Raw genomic sequence first — 17257 nt, 5'->3', positions numbered from 1 at the left:
TTGTTGGTGGCTTAGCATTCAGTGATATTGGTATTTATTCTTTACAACATTATGAATTTTAGTGAATAAATTCAATTTTTATATAAATTATGTTTGATGAAACAGTGAAAATTGTTAATAGTATTAAATCTTGACTCTAGTACATACCTTTTTAACACTGGTGAAATTGAAATCATAAAGCACATCTGCTGTCAAGTATAGAAGGTTATCTTGAGGAAAAGCAGATTCGTGATTGACTTGCAAGCTGAAATACCCTTTATTTTAGTAATATAACTTCATGTTTAGTTGCTAGAACAATAAATAACTGGGTATTCAGACTTGGAGATTTGGCAAGACATAGTCCCAATAGTGGGCATGCTGAGCCTACCACTTTAAGGTAACAACTGACAGTATTTGTTGCCAGTGATAAAATTCAAGTTTTCAAGTAGAAGGTAGAATTTTAGAAAACATTTGAGAACATACTGATCCTATAATTCCTGCAAAGCATTCAAAAGAAATATCTTCTGAGACTTATCTGAGAAGTAGCCAGATAGAGCTATTAATCTTATCTATTAGGTCAATTTGACTTGGGTGATGTGCACAAAAGGTCTGTTTTTGTCCTAGCCATCTGGAGGAACCTTGAACAATCCTTTGTCCTTTATCTACACATTCCTTATCCATTCCCAGAAATGCCCTCCTTAAAATTAATCAAAAGCTTTCCTTCAATAGCTTCTTTTCAGAGACAATACCCTCCCCAGATCTGTGGGTGTTTGGGGCCAATCACATTCTAATTTCCAGCTAGTATGAAATTTGCCCCACTTACTTAAAGCTGCCTATATCCTCACTGAGTAATAGGTAAATTCTGACTAGAATTTGACCACTTTGAAACACTTCCCAAGATTCATTGGACGGGCCGGCGCCGCGGCTCACTAGGCTAAACCTCCGCCTTGCGGCGCCGGCACACCGGGTTCTAGTCCCGGTTGGGGTGCCGGATTCTGTCCCGGTTGCCCCTCTTCCAGTCCAGCTCTCTGCTGTGGCCCGGGAGTGCAGTGGAGGATGGCCCAAGTGCTTGGGCCCTGCACCCACATGGGAGACCAGGAGAAGCACCTGGCTCCTGCCTTCGGATAGGCGCAGCGCTCCGGCTGTGGCGGCCATTGGAGGGTGAACCAACGGCAAAAGAAGACCTTTCTCTCTGTCTCTCTCACTGTCCACTCTGCATGTCAAAAAAATAAAAAAAAAGATTCATTGGACGTCATTGAGCTTCTGTTTCCTGGGCCTAAGTTACTCATTTTGCTGCCCTAGATAAACCTTGTGTTGATTTTTTTTTTTTTTAAGATTTTATTGGGGTCGGTTTGGTAACGTAGCGGGTTAAGCTGCCGCCTGCAATGCCGGCATCCCATGTGGGCACCGGTTTGAGACCCAGCTGCTCCACTTCTGATCCAGCTCTCTGCTATGGCCTGGGAAAGCAGTAGAAGATGGCCAAGTCCTTGGGCCCCTGCACCCGCATGGGAGACCCAGAAGAAGCTCCTGGCTCCTGGCTTCAGATAGGCACAGCTCCAGCTGTTGCAGCCAACTCGGGAGTGAACCACCAGATGGGAGACCTCTCTCTTTCTGCTTCTCCTCTCTCTCTGTAACTCTGACTTTCAAATAAATAAATAAAACCTATTTAAAAAAAAAAACTATTTACTTATTTATTTGAGAGGTAGAGTTACAGACAGAAAGAGGGAGAGACAGAAAGGTCTTCCAGCTGCTGGCTCACTCCCCAAAAGGCTGCAACGGCCAGAGCTGAATCAATCTGAAACCAGAAGCCAGGAGCTTCTTACTGGTCTCCCACATGGGTACAGGGGCCCACGGACTTGGGCCATCTTCTACTGCTTTCTCAGGCCATAAGCAAGAGAGAGCTGCATGGGAAGAGGAGCCACCAGAATGGGAACCGCAACCCAAATGGGATACCAGCGCCACAGACAGAGGCTTTACTATGCCACAGCACTGGTCCCTGTGTTAATCATTTTACAGATCCTATTTATTTCTACCAACACATGATTTGCCACAGTGAGCATAATATTTTCCCAGTACTCACAGACTTGTAATGACATGGATGGCAAAATTAATTAACATAATTACTTGATATTTTAGAAATCAAATGAGTCAGTATTCCAAAGTTCTGCATAATTCATTTAACCAATGTTTTCCAAAAGATCAAAGCATGATATTAGAAAATCTTGTAAGGTAAAATCATATAGGTTTCACCAATTCCTGTTGACTATTAGAAATTAAAATTGAGAAATTTTAAAATATTTATTAATTTATTTAAAAAAAAGAATAAGCCAAGATACATTATTAATGGAGTGCAAAAAGTTCACTCATGTGGTTTTAAATTCCATTGCCATTAACTTTTTTTTTTTTTTTTAATTTTTTGACAGGCAGAGTGGACAGAGAGAGACAGAGAGAAAGGTCTTCCTTTGCCATTGGTTCACCCTCCAATGGCCGCCGCGGCCAGCGCACTGCGCTGATCCAATGGTAGGAGCCAGGTACTTCTCCTGGTCTCCCATGGGGTGCAGGGCCCAAGTACTTGGGCCATCCTCCACTGCATTCCCTGGCCACAGCAGAGAGCTGGCCTGGAAGAGGGGCAACTGGGACAGAATCCGGTGCCCCGACCGGGACTAGAACCCGGTGTGCTGGCGCCGCAAGGTGGAGGATTCGACTAGTGAGCCACAGTGCCAGCTAGCCATTAACTTTTAAGAAACTACTACCTTGGGGGTGGCGCTGTGGCATATTAGGCTAAGCCTTCGCCTGCAGCACTGGTTTGTGTCCTGGCTACTCCACTTCCAATCTAGCTCTTGCTATTACCCAGGAAAACAGTAGAAGATGGCCCAAGTGCTTGGGCCCCTGCACCGATGTGGGAGATCCAGAAGAAGCTACTGGATCCTGGCTTTGGCCTGGCCCACTGCAGCCATTGCAGCCATTTAGGGAGGGTACCAGCGATGGAAGCCCTTTCCTTCTCTCCCCCTCTCCCTTTCTCTATAACTCTACCCCCTAAATAAATAAATAAATCTTTAAAAAAAAAAAAAAGAAAAGAAAAGAAACCACCACTTTTTAATTTGAATAGTCATACTTTTCTGAGTAGGGCATTAAATTATTCTTCCCAAGAGCTGGTGTTATGGCATAGCAGGTTAAGCCACCATCTACAACACCAGCATCCTGTATGGTTGCAGATTCAAGTCCCGGTTGCTCCACTTCCAACCCTGCTCCCTGCTAATGTACCTGGAAAAGCAGCAGAAGATGACCCAAGCTTGGGCCCTTGCTACACACTGGGAGATCCACATGGAGTTCTAAGCTCCTGGCTTTGGCCTGGCCCAATCCCAGCTGTTGCAGCCATTTAGGAAGTGAACCAACAGATGGAAGACCTCTTTCTCTTTTTTGTCTCCCTCCACCTCCCTCTCTAAATCTGCCTTTCAAATAAACTTTAAAAACATATATATTCCTCTCTTCCCTAACAACATATGTATATAATATATTACAATAAGTGTATTGCAGAACAGAGAAGAATCTTGCTTTCTCTTAGGAAGCCAGATAATAAAGATATTTGCAAAAATATAAAATAGTAACACTCTTTTCATAAAATTGTTTTTGTTTTTGAAAATGAATTTTTTACATGCAAGCATGTTCTTTATATTAATATGTATAATGGACTAAATGATGTCCCTTACAATACCTAGGATGGAGCCCTGATCCCACTGTGACTGTATTTGAAGAAGGGCCTGCAGGGAGATAACTAAATAGTTATAAGGGAGGATCCTGTTCTGGTAGGGTCGCTTGCTTATAAGAAGAGGAAGAGACACCAGAAATGTCTGTATTTTGTGTGCACATGCACTCACACAGAAGAAAGGTCATGTGAGGATGCAGTGAGAAAGCAGCCATCTACCAACCAGGAAGAAAGACCTCACCACAAACCAAAATTGCCAGCACCTTGATCTTAGACTTCTAGCCTCTAGAAATTTTTGAGAAAATAAATTTCTACTGTTTTAAGCTACCAATCTGTGGTATTTTGTTATGGCAGACCAAACAGAATAATATTTTTAAATGAATTATGTATTAAATTTCTCAATTTTAATTTCTAATTATTGAGTCTGGATTTGATTTTGCACTGCAATTCTTACATACTAATAAATTAGCCTGCTACTAATTTCATAGATATTGCAGAAGACACAGGGCTCTCTGAGTTAAAAGCAAAGCATTTGACACAGCAAGCAGCATGAATATCAGCATATTTGCATAGATTCCCTTTGTCCCCAAGTCCCATTGGGTTGATGTTGTACAGCCTTATTGGGTGTGTTGGTTTGCTTCGCAACTGAGGATGACTAAGCAGGGAGAATCTGCTACATTCACAGCAAACAGTGAGCTAGCCTGGCTCTTTGTCCTTGGGAAAATGTTACCTTGTCTCAAGATTATCAGCTGCATAGACAGCCTGTAAAACAATTTTGCCTCAGGACCAAAGAACATGATCTCTTTGAACAATAAGGCGGGGACAAGCATTTGGCCTAGCAGTTAACATCAACAGATGGGACACTCACATCCCATATCAAGAGTGCCTGAGTTCAAGTCTTGACTCTATTCCTGATACCAACTTCTTGCTGTTTTGTACCTTGGGAAACAGAGGATTACGGCTCAGGTGATTTGATCCCTGCTGCTTGCTTGGGAGACCTGGACCAAGTTCCTGGCTCCCCACTTGGGCCTGGCCTGAGCCTGACCTGGTCCAAGCCATTGTGGGCATTCAGGGAGTGAACTGGCAGAAGGGAATATGCTCTCTTTCCCTCTCTCAAAAAAATAAAAAAATAAACAATTATTTTTAAAAAAAGAATACAATAAATATCAGTAAGTACAAATAAAAGTACTTTGAAGTTACTAATTTTTAAGAGTATAAACTGCAGGTATCAGCAAACATGTTCTTAAGGAACCAGATGATAATTTTTTAACAAAGATTTATTAATTTATTTGAAAGAGTTACACAGAGAGAGGGAGAGACAGAGAGAGAGGTCTTCCATCTGCTAGTTCACTCCCCAAGTGGCTAACGTTATGGGCTGGATTGAGCCTAAATTAATTTTCTAGACTCTTGCCTTTTACTTAGAGAAGAATTCTAAATATAGGCCCAAGCACAGCATGCAATGTGATAAACTTCATTTACAAAGTGAGAAAGATAAACAGACTCATTAAGGCTTTAGTAAAGGAGAATGGGCCAAAGAAAGGGAATTAATCTACCCTGCTCTGCTCATCCCTTTGTCCACAAGGAGGAGAGAGAGAGCTTCTGTTCTTCTTAGCTTTTTATGAGCTTTAGAAAAACAGAAGTGTTTATGTGGTACCACCCCCACATCCCGGGTAAGAAGAAGTACTTCCTGGAAAGAGATCCCCTAATTGACAGCTAGTTGAAAATGGCAACACAAAGTGAAGGAGGTGTGGCTTCTAGCTTGAACCTAATCTAACTCCTTGACCAGTCTCATTTCAGCTGCAACAGCTAGAACTGAGCCAGGCCAAAGCCAGGAGCTTTATCCAAGTCTTCCATATGAGTGGCAGGGGCCCAAGAACTTGGACCATCCTCTGCTGCTTGTCCCAGGCTATTAGCAGGAAGCTGGGACTCTGATGTGGGAGGCAGGTGTCTTACCTTTTGTGTTATTGGAATACCAGTGCTTAGAACAGAACCTTATATACAAGGTGGTCAAAAATATTTAATAAATGATAGTAAGTGAATAACTGAATGCACAGAATGCTATCTACTTGATTCTCAAAAGTACTCTCTCTTTGAGCTTCTGAACTATTAGTAATTCTTATTGCTTTTTTGTTTATTTCCTGTAAAAACTTCCTAGGGGGAGTTTGTATAGTAAACATTCAAGATCTGTTGTACAGTAAATACTAATCATATTTTAGAAGAAAAGCATTTTTATATTTATATCATGAAATTCTACTTACAGATGCATACTTTGACTATAATGGTACTTCATTGATTTTTCAAAATGATAATTCCGTAGACATTTAGTTGCAAGAATCAAAAATTTTTCACTTAGGGGGCCAGCATTGGAGTGCAGCAGATTAAACTGCCAGTTATGATGCCAGCATTCCATATTGGGATGCCAACTTAAATCCTGGCTACTCTTCTTCTTATCCAGCTCCTTACCAATGTGCCTGGGAAAACAGAGGAAAATGGTCCAACTACTTGGGCCCCTGCCATCCATGTGGGAAACCAGAATGAATTCCTGTTCCTGGCTTCAGCCTGACCCAGGCCTGGCTTGTTTAGGCCATTTGTAAAGTGAATCAAGAAATGGAAGATCTCTGTTTCTGTTTCTTCCTTTGTCTCTTTCCCTTTTGCTCTGCCTTTCAAATAAATAAATAATCTTATTTTTTTCACATAGTACTTTTGAAATCCAAATATAGGTACTTAAGATGTACCTAAGAAATTGTACACTCTTCTAAATATCTGCTTTCTTTCATTTACAGGTAGCTTTTAAATTTGTAGGGATGCAAACCTGGCCATTCAAACTCAAATTTTATATTCAAAACTTCTGTTTTGTTTACTACATATTCCTTGAAAATCTATTATTTTTAAAGTTTACATAAAGAAAATTAGTTTCTAAAGAACACTGATGAGGGCCAGCGAAGGGCATAGTAGGTTAAACATCTGCCTGCAGTGCTGGCATTCCATATTGGAGCTGGTTCGAATTCCAGCTGCTCCTCTTCCAATCCAGCTCCCTGCTAATGTACTTAGGAAAGCAGTAGAAGATGGCCCAGGTACTTGGGCCCCTGTACCCATATGGGATACCCAGAAGAAACTCCTGGCTCCTGGTTTCAGATTGGCCCATTCTGGCTGTTGCAGCCATTTGGGGAGTGAGTCAGTGGATGGAAGACCTCTCTCTCTCTGTCTCTGTCTTTCCCTCTCTGTGTAACTCTGCCTTTCAAATAAATACATAAATCTTAAAAAAAAAAAAAAATAGAGGAAAACTAGCATCTAACCAGCTGTGCATGAATTGTGTGAAGTAGTTGCTTAATTAAAAAGCTTAGCTGTACCATGTTCAGGAGACCCATATGCAGGAATTAAGATGAACTATGGGCCAGCATTGTGGCATAGCCACAGCCTGCAATGCTGGCATACCATATGGGCACCGGTTTGAATCCTGGCTGCTTGACTTCTGATCCAACTCTGCCAATGCACTTGGGAAAGCAGTGGAAGATGATCCACATACTTGGGCCCCTGCACCCACATGGGAAACCCAGAAGAAGCTCCTGGCTCCTGACTTCGGCCTGGCCCAGCCCTGGACATTTCAGCCATTTGGGGAGTGAACCAGCAAATGGAAAACTCTCTCTGTCTCTACCTCTTTCTGTAACTCTGGCTTTCAAATAAATAAAATCAATCTTTAAAAAAAAAAAAAAAAAAGACCATTGTAACTTAACCATGTGAGTCACCTTGGAGGCATGTTTTGCTTTTGTTAGTATGGATCACAAAGCTTCAAAGTGGGAACAGATGATAGATTGTGTATTTCAGAGCAGTGTTCCTCAAAGTGTATTTGTTTTGACGTTAATAGGTGTAAGGTAAGCACTTAAGTAATTTTGGGAGATGTTTATCTAAAGAAATTTAATAAATTTTGTTTCCAAAATATTTTGTTATGGTCTGAAAAGCACTGGAAATCTTCTAGAAGTAGGCAAAATGGTAGTCCCCAAGATTACTTGAATTTTAGAACTCTTTTATCATAGGTCCTCTCTCATCTTGATATTCTGTGGATTCCGCTTTGGAAAAATGCCACCATAAAGACATAGAAGCTCAGGGCTGAAAAGACTTTAAAGACTATTCATAACCATCTAGTTTGTTTTTCCTGGAAAATCTTGGACAGTTTTGCTTTCTATTAATATTTCAGAGATAATGGAAACAGTGATTTATTTAATTTATTATGAGTAGAATTTATTATTCATTACCACATCTCTCTCTTATGAGTATAAGCAAGCCTTTACTTACTTACTCTGAAAGTTCACAGCCTTCAGATGAGAAAGGCTGCCTAATACATGGCATCCCGGGTTCACCTAGCCACAAGGGAAGTCAGCCAGGAAACCAGGGAATCTTACCTTGATTTTCTTAATGTATCTTATAAGGGGCATGATCAATACAGACTTTAAAGGGCATGATAAAGAAGTAGTCTTTAGACTTTGAAAGATAATTGTAAGTTAAGTTTCATAAAAAACCAACTCTGAGACAGAGATTATTGTTCCTAGGAAATGTAATAGGAAGTGCTGTTGGGATCAGCGTTTGTTGAAGGGAAGTGTTCAGCACTGGGCAGAGGGACAGATTAGGCTGCAGTGCAGTCTCAATCGACGCCTCAGTGGAGCCCATGGGAAGTGCCAGGTCTGTACTGGCTCTTCAGAGTTCTTACAAGTTGGGTTGAGGAACTGGACATTAATCGCTCCTCTTCCCATGAAAGAGCACATGACTTTATATGAGGTGGCTCTTGCTAACCAAGGAGCTCCCTAAAGAGGGTTGAGAACTGCTGGCTACCTGCCTTCAATCCAGCAACTGCAGGAATAGGCTTTTATGTTTTCCAAGTTGGAGATAGACCTTCAGCCAACATATCTGTTTCCTTGGCAGCAAACATTCCTAGAAGCTCTGCCCAATGACTGACTGCTTGTATGATAGGGTCTTCAGGCAGCTCATAGAAAATGAGTATTAAGACAAAACTCTGCATGGATTTCAGAATTTTTTGCACCAAAATAAACCTTTTAGTTCCATTTTTTTTTTTTATGAAATGTACCTATGTATATGTACCTAATTTGTAACAGAGGCTAGGAAATGACACTTTTTTAGTAGTCACATTGCCTGGAGTTGTATCCAAAGGAAGAATCTATGTTGGGGTTGACAGCTAATAGTCTTTGCCACAGAAAATTGTCATTAACCTTGGTAAGCAATTAGGAAAAACATTGCAAAATCGTCACACTTTGTTGAAGTGGGCTGGAGAAAGTGTTGGGGTGGGTGAGGGTAGGGATATGAATGGCGAGAATAGACATGATTTTTAGGAAACTATTCAGATACTTAGAGAACTTTGACATCAGCAATTACAAGAAGTGGGCTAAAAAAACCCAGGAATTTACAGGTATACCCTAAGGGCCCTGTAAAGTGAGACTTTTGAATAAACTATCGTGACTTCCTCTCTGGGCAGCAACCAGTTACCAAAAATACTAGTAGCAAACACTCAAGGTCATACAATCTTTGATCTTAGGGAAATTTTAAGGCCATAAAAATTTCATTTGAATGTTTCACAGCTATTTGTTTTTATCCTCTGAAATATAATGACATACAATTAGTTTATATAAAGTAAAAAGAATATTCTGTTAACCAGAGCAGTATACTCTCATGTAGTACAAAAGATGTGTTTTCATGTTCTTTTCCTAAAATCTCCTTTGAGATCCCTTTTCTGTAATCATAATGCTAAGGAACGAGGCTAGCTCTGTGGCTCAGTGGGTTAATCCTCTGCCTGTGGTACTAGCATCCCAGATGGGTGCAGCTTCTAGTCCTAGCTGCTGCTCTCTGTTCTCTGCTGTGGCCTTGTAGGGCAGGAGGATAGCCCAAATGCTTGGGCCCCTCCACCCATATGGGAGACCCTGAGGGGCTCCTGGCTTCAGATCAGCCTTGCTCCAGCCATTTGGGCCATTTAGGGAGTGAACCAGCAGATGGAAGACCTTATGTCTCTCTCTCTCTCTCACTGTCTGTAGCTCTACCTCTTAAATGAATAATAAATAAGATCTTTAAAAAAAAAAGAACAGTCAGTAAGTATGTGGTAAAAGTAAAAAATAAACTAAAGAATTACACATGACACATTCACCCATTGAATGACAGTTAAAGCTAGGCCTTTCTGCTGGTTCTTCTCATGTTCCAGATGATCATAGCATGTGGCATGTGGCAGCATTTTTATAGAGCTCATATTTCAAAGCTCAGCTCTTCTCCTTGCTCCCATGTATTCTGGGGCAAGATTACTTGAGCCAATAGTTCACACAAACAATGGTTTTGTCCTCCGTTCGGGATGTTTGGCAACGTCTGGAAACGTTTGTTGTCACAACTGGGGTGGGGTAGATGTCGCTACTAATGTCTAATGGGAAAGGGCTTCCAAGCGTCACACAGAGCACAGGACAGCCCACATTATCGGACCCAAAGTGCTAACAGTACTGAGATGGAGAAACCCCATTTTAACCTTTCTAAGTTTCTTATTTTTTCATCTGAAAATTGAGTTAGTAATAGTCTCTATTTAATCATTTCCATCATACTTAAATAAGGTAACCCATGTAAAATGCCTAGCATAGTGTTTGGCATAAAAGTGCTCTTTTAATATAAATTATTATCATCATTAGTACTCATCTGGATATTTAGGTTTAATTAAGCTTACATGTGGTCTAGTAACTATTGCCATGCAGCTGGGGAAATTCATTGATTCTTTTCTTCATCTGAGGAAAATTTCTAAAGAATAAAAATAATGGGGAATGGAATTAAAGCCCATCTGGCATATGAAGTCAAAAGAAATAATGAATCAGCAATCAGGTGACTACTATACTTTATTCTAAAACATGTCCAGTGTCATTCATGTTAACACCTTTCCTCTTCTCGTTGACATCTCTTTTTTCCTCTTTCTTTTTGTGCCATTTGTAAAATTAAAGTTTTTTTCTTCTCCACAACTTTTGTAGTATCAACCCTTTAGATCTTCTCTGGTTACTGGGAGCATGGGAGACATTAAACTAACAGAAAACATTGGCCAAGATAAAGCATTAGTATATTTTAAAATATAGATTTCTAATGAAGTAACCAAATGAGCTACTGAAATGTTTGCTAATTTTCACATCTAAAATTTTCATTTTATAATTTGATTAAGTAATGCTGGAATAAACTCCAAACCCCTAACATTTACTTAGCAACCATTAATTTATCCATATTACAATATTAGTAATTATCTTTTTATTTTTTAAGGCAAATGCAATAGGCCGAAGTGCTAAAACTGTTCGAGAATTTCTAGAAAAAAATTACACAGAAGATGCTATAGCAAACGACAATGAAGCTATTAAATTGGCAATAAGAGCTTTGCTAGAAGTAAGTGATCTAATAGAATATATTCAGAAAAGTGTACGTTCCTTTTCTCATCCATTGATATTTATTAAATACAAAATTTGCTGACATAATTCTAATATTGTCTTTGTTCTAAATTAGGTTGTCCAGTCTGGTGGAAAAAATATTGAACTTGCCATAATAAGAAGAAATCAACCTTTGAAGGTAAGTCATTTATGAAAGAGGGAAAAATATCTGTAGTTTAAAGTATTTTGATGAAATTTAAAATATTATTGATCCCTGTAAATCTGCATTATAATGATGGGACATCCATTAGCATCCATTGACACCATGGTGATTTCTGTTTTCTTTCTTTAGTCTAATATTCACTAATTTCTATGTTTGTCACAAGATTGTCTCTCCCATTGTGATAACTTGCAATTGCTGAGATCTCTGTATAGGCCTACCCATTTAGTATATGTTCCTGTGAGTCAGATACTTCCTGAATCAGTCTCGTATGAGGTCAATATGGCATCTTTCCCATGGAAATTCATTTCTGGCACCACATAGAAAGCAGTTACTCTATCATTTTAGATCTTCTAAAATCAGTTGTTCAACTGCCTTTCTTATATAACTGTTGGCCCTTTAGACTTCTGGCATATTATTATTCATTATATCAAAGAACATCCACCCATTTCTGATTGGCCTACTGGTTTTTAATCTTTTTTCTCTACTTTTTACTTGAAAGTGACTTGAGCTTCTTTAAAACTTAAATTTTATTACCTAGCATGAAAACTGTTTCCTATTTCTTTATGGCAAGTCTAGCATTACTACTCATCTGCCTTTTGTCAGTGTTTATGAATTAAAACTCCTGAACTAAAATAAATTGTGCTGAATATTATGAAAGAAGACTTATCAACCAAAGAGCATTGGAAATGCGGTTTACTAGTGTCCATTAGGTAGAACTGTACGGTGCAACTTGCCAACTAGTTCTCCTTAGCTGAAAGTATATAAAAGCACTCAAAATATGGGAACTATATTTAAAAAACACTTAAAGGATTATTTTATGTACATTTTTCATTGGCTTTAAGGAAAGTGTATCAAAGAGAAATACTGTTAAAATCAGTGCTGGATGGACCAATGGGGAATTTGGTTGGGTTTTTTCATCGTTGTTTTGGCACCATTTTCCTATCTTTGATTATATAACCAACAGATAGGATAGGAAGGTAGAGCAGCAGCAAAGTTTCAATAAATACAAGGAAAGGGAACATACAGTGGAGTCTGTCTCTGCACAGCACCACACACAGAGTAGAGAGACAGGTACTTAAACCAATTATCATTGAGCCCAGATACACCATCACTACAGATGTACAGAAACTACTGAATACAAAGGTTCCTATTCAGCCCCATCACACACATATATCCACTCATGGATATACATACACACACAAAATTATAAATATATTTACTTACAAATAGTGGAATGGTTTGTGTACTGGTAGCAAAGTTAGACTGCCATTCCACATGTTACTTCAGCATAGACAGTGTAGTGAGTAGAGCACACATACTTTGGAGCACAGAGTTTAGAATTGCATAGAACTGGATTTCAGTTCCAGAAGATCTTGCTTAATAGTACAACCATGAACTCTCTGGATCAAAGACCTAAATCTACAACCTTATACCATAAAATTACTAGAGAACATCAGGGAAACTCTGCAAGACATTGGCAAAAGCAAAGACTTCTTGGAAAAGACTCCAGAAGTACAGACAATCAAAGCCAAAATTGACAAATGGGATTACATAAAGCTGAGAAGCTTCTGCACTGCAAAAGAATCACTCAGTAAAGAGGCAACCGACAAAAAAATATTTTCAAACTATGTGGCTGATGAAGGATTAACATCCAGAATCTATAAAGAGCTCAGGAAATTCAACAACAATAAAACAGTCAAGTTAGGGAAATAGGTAAAGAGTGGCTGGCACTGTGGCACAATGAGTTAAAGCCCCGACCTGTAGTGCTGGCATTCTATATGGGAGCCAGTTTGAGTCCTGGCTGCTCCAATTCCAGTCCAGCTCTCTGCTAATGCGCTTGGGAAAGCATTTGACGGTGGCCGAAGTCCTTTGGCCCCTGTACCCACGTTGGAGACCAGGAAGAAGCTCCTGGCTCTGAGCTTCGGATTGGCCCAGCTCTAGCTGTTGGGGCCATTTGGGGAATAAGTCAGCAGATATAAAACCTCTCTCTTTCTCTGTCTCTATCTTTCTCTGTATTTTTTAAAAAAAAAAGAAATGGGAAAATTACTTGAACAGGCATTTTTCAAGAGAAGGAATTCAAATGGTCAACAGGCATATAGAAAATTCTCAAGATCACTAGCCATCAGGGAAATGCAAGTGAGGCTTCACCTCCCTCCAATCAGAATGGCTCTCATATAGAAACCAACAGACAACAAATGTTGGCCAGGATGTAGGGAAAAAGTACCCTAATCCACTGTTGGTGGGAAGGTAAACTGGTGCAACCACTATGGAAGACAGTATGGAAATACCTCAGAAATCTAAATATAGACCTACCATTTGATCCAGCCATCCTACTTCTGGGAATTTACTCAAACCAGAAGAAATCAGCAAATGAAAGAGTCAATCTGTAACCCCATATTCATTGCAGCACAATTCACAATACTTAAGATATAGAATCAAGGCCGGCGCTGCGGCTCAATAGGCTAATCCTCCACCTTGCGGCGCCGGCACACCGGGTTCTAGTCCCGGTCGGGGCGCCGGATTCTGTCCTGGTTGCCCCTCTTCCAGGCCAGCTCTCTGCTATGGCCAGGGAGTGCAGTGGAGGATGGCCCAGGTGCTTGGGCCCTGCACCCCATGGGAGACCAGGAAAAGCACCTGGATCCTGGCTCCTGCCATTGGATCAGCGCAGTGCGCCGGCTGCAGCGGTGGCCATTGGAGGGTGAACCAACGGCAAAGGAAGACCTTTCTCTCTGTCTCTCTCTCTCACTGTCCACTCTGCCTGTCAAAAATTTAAAAAAAAAAAAAAAAAAAAAAGATATAGAATCAACCCAGATGTCTGTCAATTTCACTGGATAAAGAAATTACGATATAGGGCCGGTGCCGTGGCTCACTAGGCTAATCCTCTGCCTGTGGCGATGGTACTCCGGGTTTTAGTCCCGGTTAGGGTGCCAGTTCTGTCCTGGTTGCTCCTTTTCCAGTCTAGCTCTCTGCTGTGGCCCGGGAGTGCAGTGGAGGATGGCCCAAGTGCTTGGGCCCTGCACCCGCATGGGAGACCAAGAGGAAGCACCTGGCTCCTGGCTTCAGATCAGTGCAGCGCACTGGCCATAGCGGCCATTTGGGGGGTGAACTAACAGTAGGAAGACCTTTTTCTCTGTCTCTCTCTCTCTCACTGTCTAACTCTGCCTGTCAAAAAAAAAAAGAAAAAAGAAAAAGAAATTATGGTATAGATACACTATGGAATACTACTCAGCCGTAAAAAAAAATAAAATAAAATCCTGTCTTTTGCAACAAGGTGGATGCAACTAGAAACCATTATACTTAGTGAAATAAGCCAGTCTCAAAAAGCAGATATCATATGTTTTCCCAGATCCAAGGTAACTAATAGAATACCTAAAATGTAATGTATTGGAGTGAAATGGACATTTTGAGATTTGATGATTGTTTATAGCCCTCAACTCCTCCATTGAGGTACAGTGCTTTTTCTTCACACTATTTGTTAAACTTTTTTACTTAGTATATAGTTAAATGTAAAATCATTTAGTAAACTGAAAATAGATCTTTGTAAAAATTAAGAGTGGGAATGGGAGAGGGAGGAAGAAGAAGGGTTGGAACACTGGCAGGAAGGACAGTAGGGTGGGAAATACTACTATATTCATAAACATATATGTACGTGAAACTTGTATAACTTAAAAAAATTTATTTAAAAAAGTGTTCATTAGCAAGAAGCTGGAATTGGAAATGGAGTTAGAACTCAAATACATATATATTCAAATACACATTATTTTCTGACTACTTTATGAGGTGATAAAATAGTTAAACCCTGTCAGAATTACACAGTGGAATAGGGAGAATTCAATAATGCTATTTGTTCATGAATAGAAATAAGCCTTGAGGCCGGCACCGCGGCTCACTAGGCTAATCCTCCACCTAGCGGCGCCGGCACACCGGGTTCTAGTCCCGGTTGGGGTGCCGGATTCTGTCCCGGTTGCCCCTCTTCCAGGCCAGCTCTCTGCTGTGGCCAGGGAGTGCAGTGGAGGATCGCCCAAGTACTTGGGCCCTGCACCCCATGGGAGATCAGGATAAGTACCTGGCTCCTGCCATTGGATCAGCGCTGTTTCACCGGCCGCAGCACGCCAGCCGCGGCGGCCATTGGAGGGTGAACCAATGGCAAAGGAAGACCTTTCTCTCTTTCTCTCTCACTGTCCACTCTGCCTGTCAAAAAAATTAAAAAAAAAAAAAAAAGAAATAAGCCTTGAACTAAAACATGTTGAGAGTAATTTGAATATATGGGAGATAGATATACACATATTTACACATAGTATCGCATTTTTGCCTATTTTTAAAGAGAAAGCTTTATTTATTTATTTATTTGAAAGGCAGAGTTACAGAGAGGCAGAGGTAGAGGTCTTCCATCCGATAGTTCACTCCCCAGATAGCCACAACAGCCAGAGTTGGCACCGATCCTAAGTCAGGAGCCAGGAGCTTCTTCCAGGTCTCCCACACGACTTCCATCTTCTACTGCTTTCCTAGGCCATAGAAGAGAGCCAGATCGAAAGTGGAGGAGCCAGGATTCGAACCAATGTCCATATGGGATGCTGGCACTGCAGGCAGCGGCTTTACCTGCTATGCCGCAGTGCCGGCCCCACATTTTTGCCTTCTTAAAAAAGTGTATTTATCGAGGAAGCCCCTTGCTCTGGCCCGGCCCAGCCCTGGCTGTTGTGGCCGTTTGGGGAGTGACCCAGCAGATGAAACCTTGTTTCCCTGTCACTCTGCTTTTGAAATAAATACTTAAAAAGGAAAAAAAAAAAAGTGTGTTTATTTGAAAGGCAAATTTACAGAGAGGGAGAGTCAGTGAGTGAGAGAGCAAGCTTCCATCTCCTGATTTTATTTCCTCAATGACTGCACCAGGCAGGCCAAAGCTAGGAGTCTGGAGCTAGATCAGAAGTGGAACAGTAGGAACTCAAACCAGTGCCCATATAAATGCTGGCATAGCAGCTGGCAGCTTAACCTGCTGCACCACAGTTCCGGCTGCTGCCTTACTTTATTGGCACATGATGGCGGAAATATCAGAGATCTAGTTTGGTCCATAATTGCTACAAACTGTTGCTTTCAAACCTTTTGAAACATTTTATTACATATTGAAAGTTATAAAATTATAAAGAAAAATAGAAATGTACAAATACTGAATATCTAAATTTAAAAGAGAAAATGTATATATTGAAATTGGTTTTTTAAAATTTTTTATCTTTTCAGATGTTTAATGCCAAAGAAATTGAATTACAAGTAACCGAAATAGAAAAGGAAAAGGAAGAAGCAGAGAAGAGAAAATCAAAGAAGACTACCTAATTCATAGGATGGCCACTCGGAGCATTTAACATTTTGTTGAATTTTTAGAATTACCTAGTGAAGTTTTAGAGGAAATAAGTTACTTTGAAGCATTACATTACATGCTGTTTTGAGAATTCCATGTTTGTAGCTATTCCCAGTCTATTCACACAGATTAGTGTGAAGATATTTGAAAGGTCACTCCAGTAATTGTTGAAAGTAACCATAATTCCACATAAGCCTGTGACTATATAAGTTGTCCAGTTTGTTACTTTTCTCTGTTATCTGCAAACTTAATTAAGAAAAAATTTAATTCCAAAAAAATTCATGATTTGGTAAAAAAAAGTATTGACTGTCAGTTAAAGATGTTAAAGTTAAAGATTTATTTATTTAAATAAATTAAATAAAATATTGACTTGCATTTCTTGTTAAAAAACAAAAACAAAAAAGAACCCTTGGGGCTGGTGCTGTGGGCAGGTAAAGCTGCTGCCTCCAGTGCTGGCATCCCATATAGGGCTCCAGTTCGAGTCCCAGCTGCTCCACTTCCTATCCAGCTCTCTGCTATGGCCTGGGAAAGCAGAATGTGGCCCAAGTGTCTGTGCCCTGTACCCACATGGGAGACCTGGAAGAAGCTTCTGGCTCCTGGCTTTGGATCAGCCCAGC

At 40.4% G+C, this 17257-nt stretch overlaps 1 protein-coding gene across 1 annotated transcript in view; it reads left to right on the top strand.

The window, feature by feature from the left end:
• Positions 1-16979, top strand: part of PSMA8 (proteasome 20S subunit alpha 8) — a 61288-nt gene extending 44309 nt beyond the window's left edge. The window contains exons 5-7 of the mRNA XM_002713467.4: positions 10967-11086; positions 11204-11266; positions 16523-16979. Coding sequence (XP_002713513.1) covers positions 10967-11086; positions 11204-11266; positions 16523-16615 — 276 coding nt within the window. The 3' untranslated portion in view covers positions 16616-16979. The remainder of the gene's footprint in view (positions 1-10966; positions 11087-11203; positions 11267-16522) is intronic.
• Positions 16980-17257: the final 278 nt, after the last annotated feature.

The sequence above is a fragment of the Oryctolagus cuniculus genome, chromosome 10 (assembly GCF_964237555.1).
Source record: "Oryctolagus cuniculus chromosome 10, mOryCun1.1, whole genome shotgun sequence".
Lineage (NCBI taxonomy): Eukaryota > Metazoa > Chordata > Mammalia > Lagomorpha > Leporidae > Oryctolagus > Oryctolagus cuniculus.
Note: the sequence above shows the minus strand (reverse complement) of the source record. Positions and strands in the feature narration are given on the sequence as shown.